Below are 18691 nucleotides of genomic sequence, written 5' to 3'. Positions count from 1 at the left end.
AGAAATATTAAACAAATACTTCATTTTGGTGTTCACCAAAGAAGACATGATGAAGGATCATCACTTGTTAACAAGAAAATGGAGGGGGGTGGAGTAGACTAAACTCAGTGTACAGAAGAGAATGTGTGAGAAAAGCTAGGAAAACTGAAAGTGGACAAAGCCATGGGGCCTGATGAGGTTCATCCCAAGATACTGAGTGAGCGCAGAGATGTGCTGGCGGGTCCGCTGCGTGACCTGTTCAATAGATCCCTGGAAACGGGCATCATGCTGAGTGATTTGAGAAGAGCGGTAGTGGTCCCGCTTCACAAGAGTGGGAGCAGAGAGGAGGTTGGAAACTACAGACCGGTTAGCCTCACCTCGGTAGTGGAAAAAGTAATGGAGACCATGATGAAGGAAAGAATAGTGAACTATCTACATTCAGAAGAATTGCTGGACCAGAGGCAGCATGGATTCACCAGGGGAAGGACCTGTCAGACAAATCTGATTGACTTTTTTGATTGGGTGACTAAGGAATTGGATCAGGAAAGAGTACTCGATATGATCTACTTGGATTTCAGCAAAGCTTTTGATATGGTCCCACATAGGAAGCTTATGAATAAAATGAGAAGTTTGGGAGTGAGCGCCAAGGTTGTCGCCTGGATTACAAACTGTTTGACGGATAAAAGACAGCGTGTGATGGTAAATGGAACTTACTCTGAAGAGAGAGCAGTGTTAAGCGGAGTGATGCAAGGATCAATGTTGGGACCGGTCCTATTCAATATCTTTATAAGCGGCATTGCGAAAGGCATAGAAGATAAAGTTTATCTTTTTGCGAATGATACTAAGATCTGCAACAGAGTGGACATGCTGGAAGGAGTAGAGAGAATGAGATGAGATTTAAGGAAGCTTGAATGGTGGTCAAAAATATGGCAGCTGGGATTCAAGCCAGGAAGTGCAGAGTCATGCATCTGGGGTTTGATAATCCAAAAGAGCTATTCATCTTGGGGGGTGAAGGGCTGTTGTGCACGGAGCAAGAGAGGGACCTTGGGGTGATAGTGTCTAGCAATCTGAAGATGGCGAAGCAATGTGACAAGGCGATAGCTAAATCCAGAAGAATGCTGGGCTGCATAGAGAGAGGAATAACCAGTAAGAAAAAGGAAGCGATAGTCTCCTTCTACAGGTCCTTGGTGAGGCCTCACCTGAAGTATTGTGTTCAATTCTGGAGTCTATATCTCGAAAAAGACAGAGACAGGATCGAGGCGGTCCAGAGAAGGGCAACAAAAATGGTGTGGAGTCTCCGTCAAATGACATATGAGGAGAGGTTGAAGGACCTAAATATGTATACCCTGGAGGAGAAGGAAGTACTGGGGAGATATGATACAAATCTTCAGATACCTGAAAGGTTTTAATGATGCACAGTCGACAAACCTTTTCCATTGGAAAGAAATCGGTAGAACTGGGGGTCACGTAATGAAACTCCAGAGAGAACGACTCAGAACCAATGTCGGGAAATATTACTTCACGGAGAGGGTGGTGGACGCCTGGAATGCCCTTCTGGAGGAGGTGGTGAAGACAAAAACGGTGAAAGAGTTCAAAGGGGCATGGGATAAACACGCTGGATCCCTAAAGGCCAGAGGATGGAAATAAAGAAAAGAGTGCATGGGGGTAACTTGCTGGTGTAGCAGTTACTACCCTTAACCAATAAGCCTTCATACTGTTGATGCAATTCCATTATTGCTCTCTGCTTTTACGGCAGGGGGAAAAGGGGAATTAGATTCAGACACCAACATGCCTGATACTTTGAATACAACTCCAACATTGCTCTCTGCTTCAACAGCAAGAGGTAACAGGGAATTGGACTCAGACAGCAACCAATAAGGGTCCTGACTTTGATGGTTTGGGAAATTAAGTAAGGGGGTGTCTTTCATGGCGCAACAGATGCTACCATAAGCTTGCTGTGCAGACTGGATGGACCATTTGGTCCTTTTCTGCTATCATTTTCTATGTTTCTGTGTTTCAAACACAAGTATTGGTTGTATTCTTTCCCAAGCTGTGAGAGGAATCTCTTCACACATTTGACTGTAGAAGAGTGTATAATGCCTGTTATACACTCTTAACCTTTGCAGCTGCACCTTTCAGTTTTTTTCTATTTTCCTAATTTTTTTCAAAGTTTCCTTTTTGAAAGTTTAATGCTAGAGCTGTAGATTTACATATTGCCCCCCTTCCAGTCATTAATTCAAATTTGATCATGTTATGATCATTATTGCCAAGTAGCCCCACCACTATTACCTCTTGCACCAAAACCTATATTCCACTAAGAATTAGATCTAAAACAGCTCCCTCTCTCGTTGGTTCCTGAACCAATTGCTCCATGAAGCAGTCATTTATTCCATCCAGGAATTTTACCTCTGTAGCATGTCCTGATAATACATTCAGCCAGTCAATATTGGGGTAATTGAAGCCTCCCATTATTAGTGTACTTCCAAATTGGTTAGCTTCTATAATTTCTCTTAGCATTTCATCATCTATCTTAACATTTTGACCAGGTGGACGGTAGTATACTCCTATCGCTAAACTTTTCCCCAACACACAAGGGATTTCTACCCATAAAGATTCTACTGAGCACTTAAGTCTCTTGCAGCATCTTTATCCTGTTGGACTCTATGCCATTCTGAACATAAAGCACCACCCCCCCCCCCCACCCAACACACACTCACAAAGTTGATCCTCCCTATCATTGCGATATAATTTGTCCCATTGGTTATCCTCCTTCCATCAAGTCTCTGAGATGCCAATTTAGTCTATGTCATCATTCACTGCTATACACTCTAACTCTACTATCTTACTTCTTCTGGCATTGGCATACAGACAGTTCAACGTATGTTTTTGGTTTGTCTCAACAACCTGCTTTTCAGTAGACAGAGATAATTTGGAATCTTTTAGCTCAGATGATTCCTTACTTATAGGCACATGGACTATAATTGCTTTTATTGGAACCTCTCTTTTGGGATGCCCTAATTCTTCTGTTTCATTACTATCCTTTGGAGATACTTCCCTCTGAACCATGCGCTGCTGAGCTACTTTCTGCTTTATCCCTTGTTCTTGTTTAAAAGCTGCTCTGTCTTCTTTTTAAAGGTTAGCCTAGTTCCTCCCTGGCTAAGGTAAAACCTGTCCTTTCAGAAAAGACTCCCCCCTTCCATTCAAAACTGAATCCCACTTCCCTGCACTATCCCTGTACACTCGCTCCTTTCTTCCGTGGGGTGTGAATCTGGTGGCCCAGATCCCTCCCCTTCACGAGGCTGCTGAGGCAGCTACAGGCTCAGGGCAGCTGTTTTCTTTTAGTCGGTCCCTATTTTTTATTTGGCTGATATTCTTTTTTTCTGCTAGCAGCTCTTGTGTTCCATTCTAGGGAGTAGATATTGTAAGTCTGGTAAAGTTTTGAAGGAAAAAAAATAAGGTCTGGCTTTTTTCTGATCTGCCATGCGGCCTGCGCGCCTGGAACCTGAACCTCTGCACCAAAGGAAAGCATTGGTTTTTACGGGGGGTGGGGGGGAGTCCGCTCGTACTGTTGCTTTGTGTATAGTGCGGAGTTGTTGGAGGTTTTTCAATGCCGATCGCTTATGTTAAATTTGGGAAATTAGTTTTCCCTTGTCTTTTTGGGCCAACTTCACCTTCTTCCAGCTTGTTGGAGGGGAGCAAGTTTACTTAGAAGCTTGTATAGAAATATATATTTGTTGCTGTCATCTTGGCTTGGGTACAGGTCAATACTGAGGGACTGCAGGTGGCACATTGGGTTATGTACAGTGTCAGTGAAACTTTCTCTGTCTCCATCTGTTGGCAGGGAGTCCAGACCCAGGAGTCTGGACTAATCTGTGGTACTACAGGAACAAAAATTAGCAGATAGGAACCAATTTTCCTTTAATCGGTGTGCCTCAGGGCTCTGTCATAGGACCCTTTTCTCTTCTCTCTCTATATTTGTTCTCTGATCAAGTATAGCTAGTATGGTGCTCTGATCTCCTCCCAAGGCTCCCAGTACCATCTTTATGTTAATGACTCCCAGATCTACCTTTACTCCACACATTTCACCAGGATTCCAGTCCCAAATCTCAATTTGCTTAATGTCTCACTGCCATCTTAAACTTTACACTTCCTATCTCCCCCCCCCCCCCCCCCAAACTCACTTCTGTTCTCCCTGCTTTCTCTATTTCCATGGATAACACTGTCATCTTCCGAGTCCCATAACCCTGGGGTCATCTTGGACTTTCTTTCATTCTCTACACACATCCAAAATAGTGCTATAACATCACCAAAATCTGTCTCCTCCTTTCTGAACACACTGCCAAAATCCTTATCCACAGTCTCATCTCCTTCCGTTGAAAGAACTGCAGACTGCTCTAAGCAAATCTCCCAGTGCACCATCTTGCTCCACTACAATCCATGTACCTGGAATAGACTTCCTGAGTCAGTGTATCTTGCTCCCTCCCTAGCCTTATTCAGCTCTAGCCTAAAAACCCACCTTTTCAAGGCTGCTTTTTAATCTTGGTCTCAGGTTTTCCTGAGTATACTCTGGTTGCTTGTAACTATTTTTCATAATGAATGAAACTCCTTAATTCGCTTATTTGTCTTGTTTATCTGTCTTGAATAGATTGTAAGCTCTATGTATTTGTAGGGCGCCGCATCTGTCTAGTAGTCCTATAGAAATAACTGGCAGCAGGATTGAAGAAAATAAGCCTATCCTCAGCTATCAGCTGAATAAAAGACAGCAGATGATGTTGTCTGATATCTTTGTCGCTCAGATCCTCAACATGGAGTGGCACAGCACAATTAAACTCTGGAATTTGTTGCCAGAGGATGTGGTTAGTGCAGTTAGTGTAGCTGGGTTTAAAAAAGGTTTGGATAAGTTCTTGAAGGAGAAGTCCATTTCCTGCTATTACTAGCACCAGTAGCATGGGATATACTTAGTTTTTGGGTTCTTGGCAGGTATTTGTAGCCTGTATTGACCACTCTTGGAAACAGGATGCTGGGCTTGATGGACCCTTGGTCTGATCCAGTATGGCATGTTCTCATGTTTTGCTGTCCATGGATGTGGCAATATCTGCAAAATTCCTTGTATTTGAACATGTTTTGTAGGAAGCTGTTCATGACGCATGATTTTCTTACCTTTTTAGATGAGCCCTCATTTGTACAGGAGCAGAGTGAGAGCCCTGGAAGATCGCGGTATCTGTACCTGAGCGAGAAGATGAACTGCTCCCCTGACAATGGTGAGGCTTTCTTAGGCCTAGATGCGTTAAGCCACAATTTGTTTTCATGGGAGGCTCCCACTATCAAGGGCGTGAGGAGGTGTCACTGCAATAATGGACCCCTCCCCTGAAAAAAAAAATTGGGGCTGTATGATGCTTTGTTTTGTCTTGTGACCAAACACCGCAGGACAAAACAACATGACTAGTGTTCCTTTTGGTGCGATGGTGGTCCCAACTTCAAGGGACCACCATCACCTTAAATGGCCGATGGCATAAAAAAATTGCTGCCAAAAACGACTAAGTTGAGCGGAGGTCAGGGCTAACTCTCAGCTCAACCCAGGGGCGACACTCGAGGAGGCCCCAACACTCCAAAGTGCAAAAAAAGAGATTTAATTCCACATGTGGAAATGGTCGCCCCAAACCTGTCATCAACAAATATGTGGGCCCCCACCTCCCCTTAACCCCGAGAAGGCAATCTGAGCAGATCCCTGGATGAGCTCCTGTCACTGACAATCTAGCCATTTACCTCAAGAAAGCTCATCCAGCTTGGCTGGCAAGATTTCGGCCAAAACGGGCTGAAAAATCCTCGGTTGGTGCATTCTGAGGACGGTCTTCAAAGCGGCTTCTGTGTTCCAAAAGCAGTTCATATGTATAAATTGGCAATCTCAGTGCAACTGATGTCCATGTAGTGTCCCACAAAGCATGTTGTTTTAATGGCATTCAGAGGAGTCGTTCCCGGGGGGGGGGGGGGAGGGGGATTTAGATCGAGGGAGGAAGGGAGGGGATGCACGTCGATGTGCATTTTGAAATCTCCGTGCTTGCTTTTCCAGCAAAGATCTACTCACAGAAAAAGCAGGTGGGAGTAACCGCGAGTGATTTGTACCTACTTCAAGTTTCAAAGTGTGGTCTTTGTCCCAGTGTGGCTTGTCCCCTCAGTCACCGGAGATCCCCTTTCCCTTCTACCTCTGACCCCTCTGTTGGTCCTCCCCTGCAGTGGCTTCCTCCTATTCCGCCCTCAGTGGAATGCAGAAGGTGGTGAACGCATTTGCTGAAAATGGGTCTGTCCGACTGTTGTCTGCAGTCAGCGCCCCGGGCAGTAACGATGCTTTGGACACCAGCGTGAAAAATAAGGGCAACAGGGTGAAGACCGGTAAGTTCTGGTGGTCTAATCTCTTGTGTGCAATGTCTTCCGTTGTCTTTTGGTAGGCTCGAGGTGCAGTTACGCATAATCCTAGGTCTGCACAGGGTTGTGAGTAATCTTTTCCTAATGGAGAAGGAAAAAGGAATCGTCACAGAGGGAGGGCCTTGGTACCACCAACAGAAACATGTCTTAAAATCCATGCCCCAAAGAGCATTCAGGTAGATTTTCATAAAAATACACATGCAAAAAAAAAAAAAGCACATGTACGCATAAAATGGCACACACACGAGAATATCCTATTTTAAAAACGGAAACATATGCGCGTAAATCAGAGACTGTGAGTAAAACTGCATGTACGAAAAAAGGGCGGGGAAGGAGTGTTCTGGGGAGGAGCCAACACTTACACGTGTATGCTGCTGTTTTAAAACCTGCCAAAATGAAACGCAGAAGTCTTTTATTTGTGTATATTTACGCCTGTTCAATTTCAAGCGTAAGTGATTGCAAACCTCTCAAAAGTGAAAAAATGACTGGACAAGAGGGTCTGGGTGCAATGGGGGGGGGACTTCAGGCTGAAGAACCAAGAGGGTCTCGATGACCTGCAGATGGACTGGACAAACATGTAGACTAATTGATAAAACTGGTAAAATTCATTTCTGCACACGTTATAAAATCCCCTGACTTACTTGTGTGTAAATAATGCACATAAAATGTATTCACATATCCCTTCAAAATTCCGCGTACAGCTACCTGTTTTTATTTATTTATTTATTTATTTTATTTGTTATTTTTATTATACCGAGTTTCATGATAGGAATCACATCAACCCGGTTTACAATTAACAATGTGAGTAAAGGCAGAGAGTAACAAAGTAAAGAACATTTCCCAATACAAGAACAAATATAGTATGAAACTTAACAAATATTATAACAATATTTTGGATGTGAGAAAGTTACAAAAAACATGGAAAAATAACTTGGATATGAAAGGGGAAGAATTGTAGAACGACTATAAGCATTTTAACCAGCTGTATCAATTAATAAATATGTATAATATTATAAAATGTAGATGTGTAGCAAAATGATTAGATAAGATATTGTTGTGAAGTATAATAAAATGTTGCTGTGACTGCGTGTGAAGTTAGTGGGATTTTTTATTTTTTTTTTTTTTTTACAGTTCCTAACTTTTGTGTTTATGCTGATGATGAGTGGGGAATTTAATCCAGATCTGGGAAAGCTTTTTTAAAAAGCCAAGTTTTTAGTCTTTTCCTAAAAGTTGGAGCGCATGGTTCTTGTCTTAAGTCCGGTGGGATGGAGTTCCAAAGGATTGGACCTGCTGATGAGAGAGCTCTTGAGCTGTAGGATTTATGATGGTAGGTTTTGGCATGTGGAACCTGTAGTGATTCTTTGTAGTGTTCCCTGATGGGTCTGTCTGATGTGTGTTTTTTAAAAGGGATTTGTAGGTCCAGTTGAGTGTGTTGATGGATGTTCTTGTAGATAATCATGATGGTTTTATACATAATTCTGAAGTGGATCGGTAACCAATGAAGGTCTTTGAGGATGGGGGAGATGTGGTCGATTTTCCTGGAGTTTGTGAGGATTCTGGCTGCTGTGTTCTGTACCATTTGTAGAGGCTTGGTGTAGGAAGCTGGGAGGCCTAGTAGAAGAGAATTGCAATAATCTAGTTTGGAGAAGATTATTGCTTGCAGGATTGATCTAAAGTCATGCGCATGGAAAAGTGGCTTTATTCTTTTCAGGATATGTAATTTGTGGAAGCAGTCTTTGGTAGTTCTGTTAATGAATGGTTTGAGGCTAAGACGATTATCTAAGAAGGCTCCTAGATCTCTTACATGGGTGGTTTGTAGGAGTGTTGGAGGCTTTGAAAGTGTATTGTTGTTTTCAGGTGCTATAAGGAGATATTCCGTTTTCGACGCATTGAGGACTAGGTTTAGGCTGTTGAGGAGGTGTTTGATTTCTAGTAAGCAATTGTCCCAGTATTCCATTGTTATCGAGATTGATTCTTTTAAAGGGATCACAATCTGTACGTCGTCAGCGAAGAGGAAGTGTTTCAGGTTTAATTTTGTGAGTAATTGACAAAGTGGTAGAAGGTATATATTAAATAGAGTGGGTGACAGGGAAGAACCTTGTGGCACCCCTCTGGTGGAGGGGTGATATTGGGATTCTGTATTATGTATTTTGACCCTGTAACCTCTGTTTTCCAGGAAGGTTTTGAACCATGTTAGTGAAGTAGCTGTCACTCCAATATTTGCCAGTTGTTTTAGCAGGAGGTAATGGTTGACGGTATCAAAGGCCGCCGAGAAGTCAAGGAGGATTAGTAAAAATGCTTTGCCTTTATCGATTCTGGAGAGCAGGAAGTCTGAGAGTGAAAGAAGTAGTGTTTCTGTGCTTGCAGCTTTTCGAAAGCCATATTGGTTTGGAGACAGAATTCCGTGGTCTTCCAAGTAGTTGGAAAGTTGAGTGTTCACCAATTTCTCCATTATTTTGGCTATGAATGGAAGGTTGGAAATAGGGCGGAAGTTGTTGGGATCATTTGGATTTAGATTCGATTTTTTTAGGAGGGGTTTGATTGAAGCTGTTTTTAGCTCATCTGGGTAGATACCCTGGGATAGTGAACAGTTTATAATTTCAGCAAGTGATTTTGATATAATATCAGGAATGAGAAGTAGCATTTTGGAGGGAATTTGATCAAACGGGTGTGATGAAGGTTTCATTTTCTTCAGCACCGATTGTATCTCTGTGACAGTGATGGGTTCGAATGCGTTAAGTTGGATATCTTTGTTAGGGAGAATATATGTGTTATCTTGAGAGCTAGTGGTTAATGGCAATTGATTAAGGAGTTCAGAGATTTTTTTGCTGAAATGAAGAGCCAGTTCGTCTGCTTTGGTCTGAGAAAGTTCGGGTGGTATATCAGGAGTGATGGGTTTAGTGAGATTGGAAACGAAGGCGAATAGAGCTTTCGAATCATTGATGATGTGATGAACCTGACGGGCATAGTAGTCTCTTTTTGTTTTCTGTGTACTGATTTTGTATTGGTGGAGCGTGCGTTTGTAGTCTGACAGTGAGGCCGGAGAGGGGGCTTTACGCCATTTTCTTTCTTTCTGCCGAAGTAGTTTTTTGAGATTTTGCAGTTCATCATTGAACCAGGGTTGTCTTTTGGATGCCTTTGAAGACGGTTTTTTGGTGGTCAGTGGGCAAAGTGTGTTTGCTACTTCTTTTGTTATTTTGGACCATGATTGGATAGCGGAATTAGGTGTAGAAATCATTTGCATTGAATTATTTGCATTGAATTAGGTGTAGAAATCATTTGCATTGAATCATTTGCATTGAATCATTTGCATTGATCATTTGCATTGAATCATTTGCATTGAATCATTTGCATTGAATTAGGTGTAGAAATCATTTGCATACACTTATCCAGCTATGTAGCATCTTTACGACTACTTAGACAAATGAGAACTTATCTGAATAAATCGGGCTTTTCTTAGACTTCTCCATCTATCTTACATACCCGGGTAAGTCTGAAAAGTGCTTTTTGGACAATTAGAGCTTTTCAGACTGATCCAGTTAAGGTGCTGCTACTTTTTCGGATAAGTCCGAGCTTACATGCATTGTGGTTTTTATATATGCAAGCACATTTGCACGCATAAGTAATCGTATTTTATAACCTGTGCATAACAAGTACGCGCAAGTATAAAACACTGCAGCAATGGGCACAAGCGAGCAGGTTTGAAAGTTATCCTCTTGGCGTTTTTAGGAGGAAGTGATATGAAAAACAAGGTACAGGGCTATATCTGCATAATGCAGCAAGTAGAATTCATGCCGAGAAGGGGAGACCAAGTGACAAAAGAAGCTTCTTGTAAGAAGTGAGATTTAAAGAGAAACTGATAACTAGAAAAAAAAAAGAGCAGGTTGTAGAAAGCGGAAAAGGAAGTTCCAAAGGTGGGGTGTAGTGGATAAGAGAGACTGGGCCCAGGACAGAGCAATGACATGTGCATGCAGTGATACTTTTGCACAATAGGAGGTGCTACACACAGCACTTATTGTATTATGGATTAGTAAGTAATGCTCTTGGTCTCTTCCTGGTCTGCCTTCTCCTCAGCAGCTTCTGTTCTTTGTGTTCTTTCTGGCATCACTTTCAAGTCTTTTTTTTTTCTCTTGACACAGATCTCCTTTATTTAATTAATATGATTGTAGTCTCCCACACAATCTAGTGCTGGTGTGGCGACCTCAGACATCCCCTTTCCTCCATGAGTTCAAGGTCTGAGAAGGTTATTTTGCTTCTTCTTCCAGATTTATGTCATGCCTCACCAAGGCGCTTAACAGGTGGCACAAGTGATCTTCAGCAAAGACAGCAAACCCAAACTGTGCAGTGTGTACCCTCAAGTAAGTGCCCCGACTCCCTAGAGCATTTGTGGCAGACCTGTGGCATGAGTCCCCCCCCATGACCGTAAACACAGTTACCAAAGAAGCTACTGAAGGCCTACTGATGCTGGCACCAGCCGACCTGATAATCCAAGATCTCTTGCACCCCATTAATGCTTTGGTGGGGGTGGGGGGGTTCTTGGGGTGATTTCAAGGAGAAAGAAAAGAGCGGAAGTGTTGTCTGAACTGGAAAGATGAAGGTTAGACTCAAAAAAGCAGATCTCAGTCATACACAGTACATTAGCTCAGATAAGCAGAGCTGTTATAAAGTTCCGTGGGTCAGTGTTGAGTAACCCATGCAGGAACAAGGTCCGTGGGTAAGTTCTATTTCCCTGTACGTACCAGGATCAGTCCAGACGGTGGGTTATGTCCCCCGTCCAGCAGATGGAGTCAGAACAGACTTCGAGGGACGTCACCAGTATAAGCCAGTGCTCCCTCTGCTGGAGCTCAGTATCTTTCTGACTCCAGCAAATGAGAGTTGGGGGATTCTACGGCTCCCCCAGACTGACAGGGTTTTAGGGGTTTTTCTTTCTATCTCTCCTCCTGTCATGTATGTTTGCCTATATATCTTCATACTTCCTCTGCAGTCTCAGCTGACCCAGGAAACTTAAGACTCAACTCCAGGAACTGAACTGGGGTCCTTCTGCATGGCAGTGCAAAGCACTTGCAACTGGACCGGCCTCAGGAATTTTCTGGGGAGAATGAGTGCCTGCAGGCCTGCAGGCTTTGAGGGGATTGTGAAAATTGCCACCAGGATGGTTACTGATGGACACAGTGCTGGACAGGAAGGCCCCTTACAAGACAGCCATTGGGTTGCTCCTGTGTAATCATTTTATCTGGGAGCTTCCATGCTGCAAGACCCTCTCTGCCCTCCACAAGAGTTGTCAGCTCTTTTATCTTTATGACCCCAGCATACTATTATTGAACTACTTGTTTCAGTCCACATTTCTCTAATGAATTTCAGTTTTAGATTAGGACCTCAGTATGTCATTCTCTGACCACATCTCTTAATAACTATGTAATTCTTTTGGGCCTTGATTTTGCAATGTGCTTTGAACCATAAATGAATTTGCAAGTAAATATTTTCTAGGAAGCTAGGAACAGCATACTGGAGAGAGTGGATTTCATCAAAGCCATGAATCCTACAGGTCCCTCCTGTCAGAAAGGTACATTGTAAATTGGATCCAGCAGGGATTGTGACCTAAATTAATTCGGGTCAATAGCACAAGGCTCACGTGACACAGATATGTTCTCCAGTAATGTAATTGTAAGGGATTTCTCCCCTTGATGTCTAGTGATCTTCTCTCTATCTGATGTGGATGTGGTGCATGGAGTCTGACTGACAGCAGCTTTCTCATCTTAGCAGAGACCGCCTTCCTGCCAGAACAGAGCAGCAGCAGCAGCACCATGAGACTGCAGGAGTTGTTCCTGAGCAAGAAGCTGAACTGGTTGGAGAATGGTAAGGTTTACAGTTCACATTCTCCAGCCTGGTCTGAAAAAGCTAAATACTCAACTCAAAAATCCATCATTTCCCTGTACGTACCTGGATCAGTCCAGACAGTGGGTTATGTCCCCAATCCAGCAGATGGAGTCAGCACAAGCTTTGAGGGGGCGTATCCATATATACTACTACACCCTCTGCAGGAGTTCAGTATCTTCTGACTCCAGCAGATGCGAGTAGGGGAATCAGGCTTTCCCTCCTTTTCCTTTTTCTTCACTTTCTTGCTTGATTATGCCTTGTTGTTGTCTTTTTCTGTGGATCAAGTTTGTATCAAGTTTGTATTAAGTTAAAAAAAAAAAAAAAGGCAGAGTTCTTTCAACTTCTGGGGAGTGGCTTATCTTCCTTGTCTCTTCTCTGCGGCCTTGCTGTTTATTTCTCGTTGCAGCCAGGGGTAAGTTTGTTTTTCCTTTGTAGTTTTTTTCCTTCACAGCTCAGCCCCCGGTGCCTGTGAAAGCCGGTGGAGCCGGCCTCTTCGCTCTTTACTCCCTCATCCGCGGCCATTTTACAGCTCCTCATGGGCTGCTGAGCCATTTAGGGAAAGATGTCTGGGGCGGGTCGTGTGGCCGGGAAGGCCCCCCCGCGGCACCCTCCTCTATTTTCGGACAGCGGGCAGTGCGGGCCGACCGGGCCCCCCCGCAGCGGCGCTTTTGTGCGCGTGGCCCCCCCCCCCCCCCCCCCCCGTGGCTTTTTCTTTTCTCCTACAGCGATCCCGATGCCGCGGCCGTCCCGCTGTGCGGCCTGCGGAGACCCGGGGTCCCGGATTTCCCGGGAGGGCATCTGTGCACGATGCCTTCCCGGGGGGGAAGGTACCTCACAGTCCCTGACTGATTTCTCTTTTTTGCCCGGGCGGCGCGGGCCGGCCACTCCGCCATTTTTGGTGGGAACGGCGGCCATTTTACATTCTGAGCGCCCTGAGGCGCAGGCCACGAGGGGGAACGGATCCCTGGAGGCCACGAGGGAGAACGGATCCCTGGAGGACTCTACCAGCGGGGGTGTTCCCCCGATTTTGGTGCAGGAACCAAGCACCCAGAGCCAGGGAGCAGGAACCACGCCGCCCCCGAAGCGCACCCGAGCAGGCCGGGGTTCTCTCCGGAGTTTATCCTGCTCATGCATACCGCTTATCTGCAGGGGCTGGAAGCACCTGTGGGACCCCCCCTCCTAAGATCCCTCGGATGTCGCCCTCGACACCGGCCCCCCCCCGACCCTCCGGGAGCGGGGGCCTCCCGCCTTCCTACCCGGGTCCGATCCACGCCCGCAGCAGTGGGGGCGGTGCCAGACCCAGCGGGACATGGACTTGACCTCCCGGATGGGGGACAAGGGGACGGCACGCAGGAGGGGGATGATCCGCGTACCCTACGCCTCTTCCAGAGGGAAGAGCTGGACGACCTCATCCCGCAGATCATCCAAGAATTAGATTTGGACCCGCCACCAGACCCGCCTGCCCCAGTAGCTCCCGCTGTCGTCACTTCTTCAAGGAAGGGAGATCCTGTCCTGGCGGCACTCCGGCCGAGGGCTCGGGCTTTTCCCATTCATGACTCGTTTTTACAACTTCTCACCAGGGAATGGGACACCCCAGAGGCCTCCCTGAAGAGCAGCCGGGCTATGGAAAAGCTGTACTCGCTCCCCGAAGATTTCTGGACCTCATCAAGGTCCCAAAGGTGGACTCCGCAGTGTCGGCGGTCACGAAGAGGACGACTATCCCAGTGACGGGAGGTGCGGCGTTGCGGGACACACAGGATCGTAAGTTGGAAGTTTTCCTTAAGCGGGTTTTCGAGGTCTCACTCCTCACGTCTCAGAACCTGCCGTCCGATGAGGCTGCCCAGGCAGATCGGCTAGAAGCCGCAGTGGCGTATGGGGCGGACGCCTCGTACGACCTTTTTCGGGTCCTCGCAAGATCCATGGTTTCGGTAGTGGCAGCACGACGACTACTGTGGCTACGCAATTGGGCAGCTGATACGTCCTCTAAGTCGAGTCTGGGCTCTCTTCCCTTCAGGGGCAAGTTCCTCTTCGGGGAGGATTTGGACCAGATCATCAAGTCCCTGGGGGAGAACGCTGTTCATCGGCTGCCGGAGGATAGGTTTCGACCATCCAGAGCATTTTCTTCTTCTCGGACCAGAGCCAGAGCGCAACGGCGCTACAGGGGATACAGACAGGCGGGCTCCCGGTCATCCGCCCCCAGGTCTCAGCCCTGGTCACGCTCCTTTCGCGGGCGTCGGCCCGCACGCACTACTCCCGGAACCGGGAACCCCTATACCAAGTCTTCACAATGATGCCAGTCTCGCCCACTCCCCTGTCCCCAGGATTGGGGACCGACTAACGTATTTCTACGCGGAGTGGGCACGGATCACCTCGGACCAGTGGGTCCTGGATACCATAAAACACGGCTACGCATTGGAATTTGTCCGCCCCCCGCAGGGAAGGTTCATCTTTTCCCCCTGTGGCTCGGACCTCAAGAGAGGAGCGGTGCTGCTGACTCTGGACAGACTCCGGGAGATAGGCGCTATTGCGCCCGTGCCCTTCGGAGAGGTGGGCTCGGGCCACTATTCCATCTATTTCGTCGTACCAAAGAAGGACGGTTCCTTCCGGCCTATCCTAGACCTCAAGGAAGTCAACAAATCCCTTCGAGTCGTCCGGTTCCGCATGGAAACGCTCCGGTCAGTGATTGCGGCGGTGCATCGGGGGGAGTTCCTCTCCTCCCTGGACTTAACGGAGGCCTACCTGCACATTCCCATCCGCCCGGACCACCACCGTTTCCTTCGTTTCAAAATTCTGGACCAGCATTTTCAGTTCACGGCTCTCCCGTTCGGATTGGCGACGGCGCCGCGCACCTTCACCAAGATCATGGTAGTCGTGGCGGCAGCTCTCCGGAAGGAGGGCATCCTGGTTCATCCTTATCTGGACGATTGGCTCCTCTGGGCGAAGTCATTCGATCATGGACGCTCAGCGGTGACTCGAGTAGTACGGTTTCTACATTCCCTGGGATGGGTAGTGAACTTCTCCAAGAGCTCCCTCATGCCCTCGCAACGCTTGGGTTTTTTTGGGGGCGACCTTCGAAACCCTACTGGGCAAAGTTTTTCTGCGCCAGGACAAAGCTCAATCCTTGCGGGATCACACACGACGGTTCTCTGCGTTACCAGAGCCCACCTCCTGGGACTACCTGCAACTCCTGGGAGTGATGGGGTCCACCATCGACCTTGTACCTTGGGCTTTCGCGCACATCAGGACCTTACAGTGGGCACTCCTCTCCCGTTGGAAACCAGTATCGCAGGACTACCAGATGATTCTCCCGCTCCCGCAGAATGCCAGGGACAGTCTGGGCTGGTGGTTGGATCCGCCGAACCTGGCCCGTGGCGTGTCCCTCGATCTGCCAAATTGGGTGGTGGTGACCACCGATGCCAGTCTAGCAGGCTGGGGTGCAGTCTGCGATCGAAGCGCCACGCAGGGGACGTGGTCCACGGTGGAGGCGAAGTGGTCAATCAACCGTCTGGAAACCAGAGCGGTCCGGCTAGCTCTGCGACATTTCCTCCCGCTTCTTCGGAACCGGGAAGTCAGAATCCTATCGGACAACGCTACCACCATGGCCTACATCAACCGACAAGGAGGCACGCGCAGCCCGCAGGTCGCGCTCGAGGCGGCGCTGCTGATGCAATGGGCGGAGCGTCATCTCGTCCGGCTAGCGGCCTCGCACATCGCCGGTGTGGACAACGTCCAGGCGGACTTCCTCAGTCGTCAACTGCTGGACCCCGGAGAGTGGTCTCTCTCCGACAAAGCGATGCAACTTCTCGTCCATCGGTGGGGGGCCCCCCACTTGGATCTGATGGCGTCCGCTCTCAACGCCAAGTCTCCACGCTTCTTCAGTCGCCGGAGAGAGCGCGGCGCGGAGGGAGTGGATGCCCTGGTCCTCCCGTGGCCGCCACATCTTCTGCTCTACGCTTTTCCACCATGGCCCCTGGTGGGCAGGATGCTCCGCAGAATAGAAAGCCATCAGGGGACCGTGGTTTTCGTCGCCCCGGAATGGCCCAGGCGACCCTGGTTTGCGGACCTGCTACAGCTGGTGATCGACGGGCCAATCAGGCTGGGGCACCTCCCCCAGCTCCTACATCAGGGCCCGGTATTTTTCGAGCAGGCAGAACTCTTCTGTCTTGCGGCCTGGCTTTTGTGAGGCGCCGCCTCCGGCGTCGGGGCTACCCGGAGGCGGTAGTATCCATGCTATTGCGGGCACGAAAGACATCGACGTCGGCGGCCTATGTTCGAGCTGTGGTGTACCAGCCAGGCCACGAGACCCGCTAAGGCTTCTGTACCTCAGATCCTTCAGTTTCTACAGGCGGGGGTGGAAAAAGGGCTCGCCTATAATTCACTACGGGTTCAGGTGGCCGCCCTTGGCTCGCTGTTGAGCGATGGGGGCTCTCTTCTATAGTATCCTGACATTGCTCGTTTTCTCAAGGGTGTCAAGCATATGCGTCCTCCGTTACGGGACCCTTGTCCCTCCTGGAGTCTTAACCTGTGCTTCGCTCCCTGTCGGGACCACCGTTCGAGCCGCTGCGCAGCGCAACGATAAAGGATCTCACTCTCAAGACTGTATTTCTTGTGGCCATCTGTTCCGCTCGACGCATCTCGGAGCTGCAGGCTCTGTCGTGTAGAGAGCCCTATCTCCGTTTCTCCGACTCTGGAGTTTCGCTTCGCACCGTTCCCTCCTTCCTTCCGAAGGTGGTTTCTGCATTCCATGTGAACCAGACGGTGGAGTTGCCGTCCTTCTCTTCCTCAGAGCCGAAGTCTCTCCGTCTCTTGAATGTCAAGCGCACTCTGCGCCTCTATCTGGAGGCTACAAATGAGTTCCGGACCTCTGACCTTCTCTTCGTACTCTGGGCCGGTCCTAAGAAGGGGTCTCAGGCCTCGAAGACTACCATTGCCAGATGGCTGAAGGTCGGCATTGCTGCTTCCTACATTGGGTCGGGTCGGACTCCCCCACCCGGAATCATAGCGCATTCTACACGTTCTCAGGCGGCTTCCTGGGCGGAGGTTCGCTCGGTATCCTCGCAGGAAATTTGTAGGGCAGCCACCTGGAAATCGTTACACACGTTCTCGAGGCACTATCGTCTGCACCTCGCCTCTTCAGTCTCTGGACACTTTGGCGAGCAGGTTCTCCGAGCAGGCCTCGCAGGACCCCACCCAATTTAGGGAAGCTTGGGTACATCCCACTGTCTGGACTGATCCAGGTACGTACAGGGAAAAGAAAATTATTACTTACCTGCTAATTTTCGTTCCTGTAGTACCATGGATCAGTCCAGACGCCCACCGCGTTTGGGTTCTTGATCCTGCTCAGCTCTGCGCTACTTCTTGCTCGCAGTGTTCTGTGTCTTCACAGTCGTTTCTTTTCGCTGTTTTTCACAGCTCCCTACAAGTTGGTAGGATGTTTGCAGTTACTTGTTGCGGTTACAATTGTTTTCATTATCTGTTTCCACAAACTTGATCCTTCGGGGGTTTCTACTCTGGCTTTGATATACTCGATACTGAACTCCTGCAGAGGGGGTAGTAGTATATATGGATACGCCCCCTCAAAGCTTGTGCTGACTCCATCTGCTGGATTGGGGACATAACCCACTGTCTGGACTGATCCATGGTACTACAGGAACGAAAATTAGCAGGTAAGTAATAATTTTCTTATATTGGTGAAATAGGACCTTCATACCAGGTACTGAACTGTACTTTACTTTATACAGTGAGAAAATTGTAATCATTGGTCCAATATCAAAACTTGTGCTTATGATCCAGTATATTTTCTTTTCCCTGTACGTACCCAGCAGGTTGCCATGTTTTTATGAAAGAACAAGCACTTTTTTCCAAAAAAACAAGCCCAAAAAAGGCCCAAAACACGTGAGATTGAAACTTTTTTTTTATTTTTTTATAGCATTTAATGCTTGAAATACTTTTGTAATGCACATAAAACAGCTGACTTTATTGTAATAAATTGTTGTAGCTCTCACAGTTAACTAAAACAAGGTCTGACAATTAGTGATAACAGCCAGTTCTTTATTTCTATATTGTCAGCATTGTCACCATCGCTTCAGCATATTACTACCTGGCAAGAAGCTGGTACAGCAAATTCCCTCATGCTCATTCCCCCCTCCCTAACCCCTCCGAGCACATCCCTGGCCCCCACACACTGATTCCCCCCTCCCTACCCCCTCTGAGCACATCTCTAGCCCCCACACTCTCATTACCCTCTCTGAGCACATCCTGGCCACCCACACATTGATTCCTTCCTCCCTACCCCCTCTGAGTACATCTCTGGCCCCCCACACACTGATTCCCCCCTCCTCAACCCCTCCGAGCACATCCCTGGCCCCCACACTCTGATTCCCCCCTCCCTACCCCCTCCGAGCACATTTCT

The 18691-nt window shown here is 47.6% G+C and overlaps 1 protein-coding gene across 11 annotated transcripts in view; it reads left to right on the top strand.

Moving 5' to 3' along the window:
• The window catches only part of LOC115083911, a 274261-nt gene that overhangs the window by 191024 nt on the left and 64546 nt on the right, over positions 1-18691 (top strand). For 10 of the 11 annotated variants that reach the window (XM_029588000.1, XM_029588001.1, XM_029587995.1 and 7 more), the window contains 4 exons: positions 5148-5240; positions 6214-6369; positions 10668-10760; positions 12163-12258. In XM_029588000.1, coding sequence (XP_029443860.1) covers positions 5148-5240; positions 6214-6369; positions 10668-10760; positions 12163-12258 — 438 coding nt within the window. The remainder of the gene's footprint in view (positions 1-5147; positions 5241-6213; positions 6370-10667; positions 10761-12162; positions 12259-18691) is intronic. The other variant, XM_029587994.1, reaches the window with a different exon arrangement.

The sequence above is a fragment of the Rhinatrema bivittatum genome, chromosome 2 (genome assembly GCF_901001135.1).
Source record: "Rhinatrema bivittatum chromosome 2, aRhiBiv1.1, whole genome shotgun sequence".
Taxonomy (NCBI): domain Eukaryota; kingdom Metazoa; phylum Chordata; class Amphibia; order Gymnophiona; family Rhinatrematidae; genus Rhinatrema; species Rhinatrema bivittatum.
This window is presented reverse-complemented; position numbering and strand designations above follow the sequence as displayed.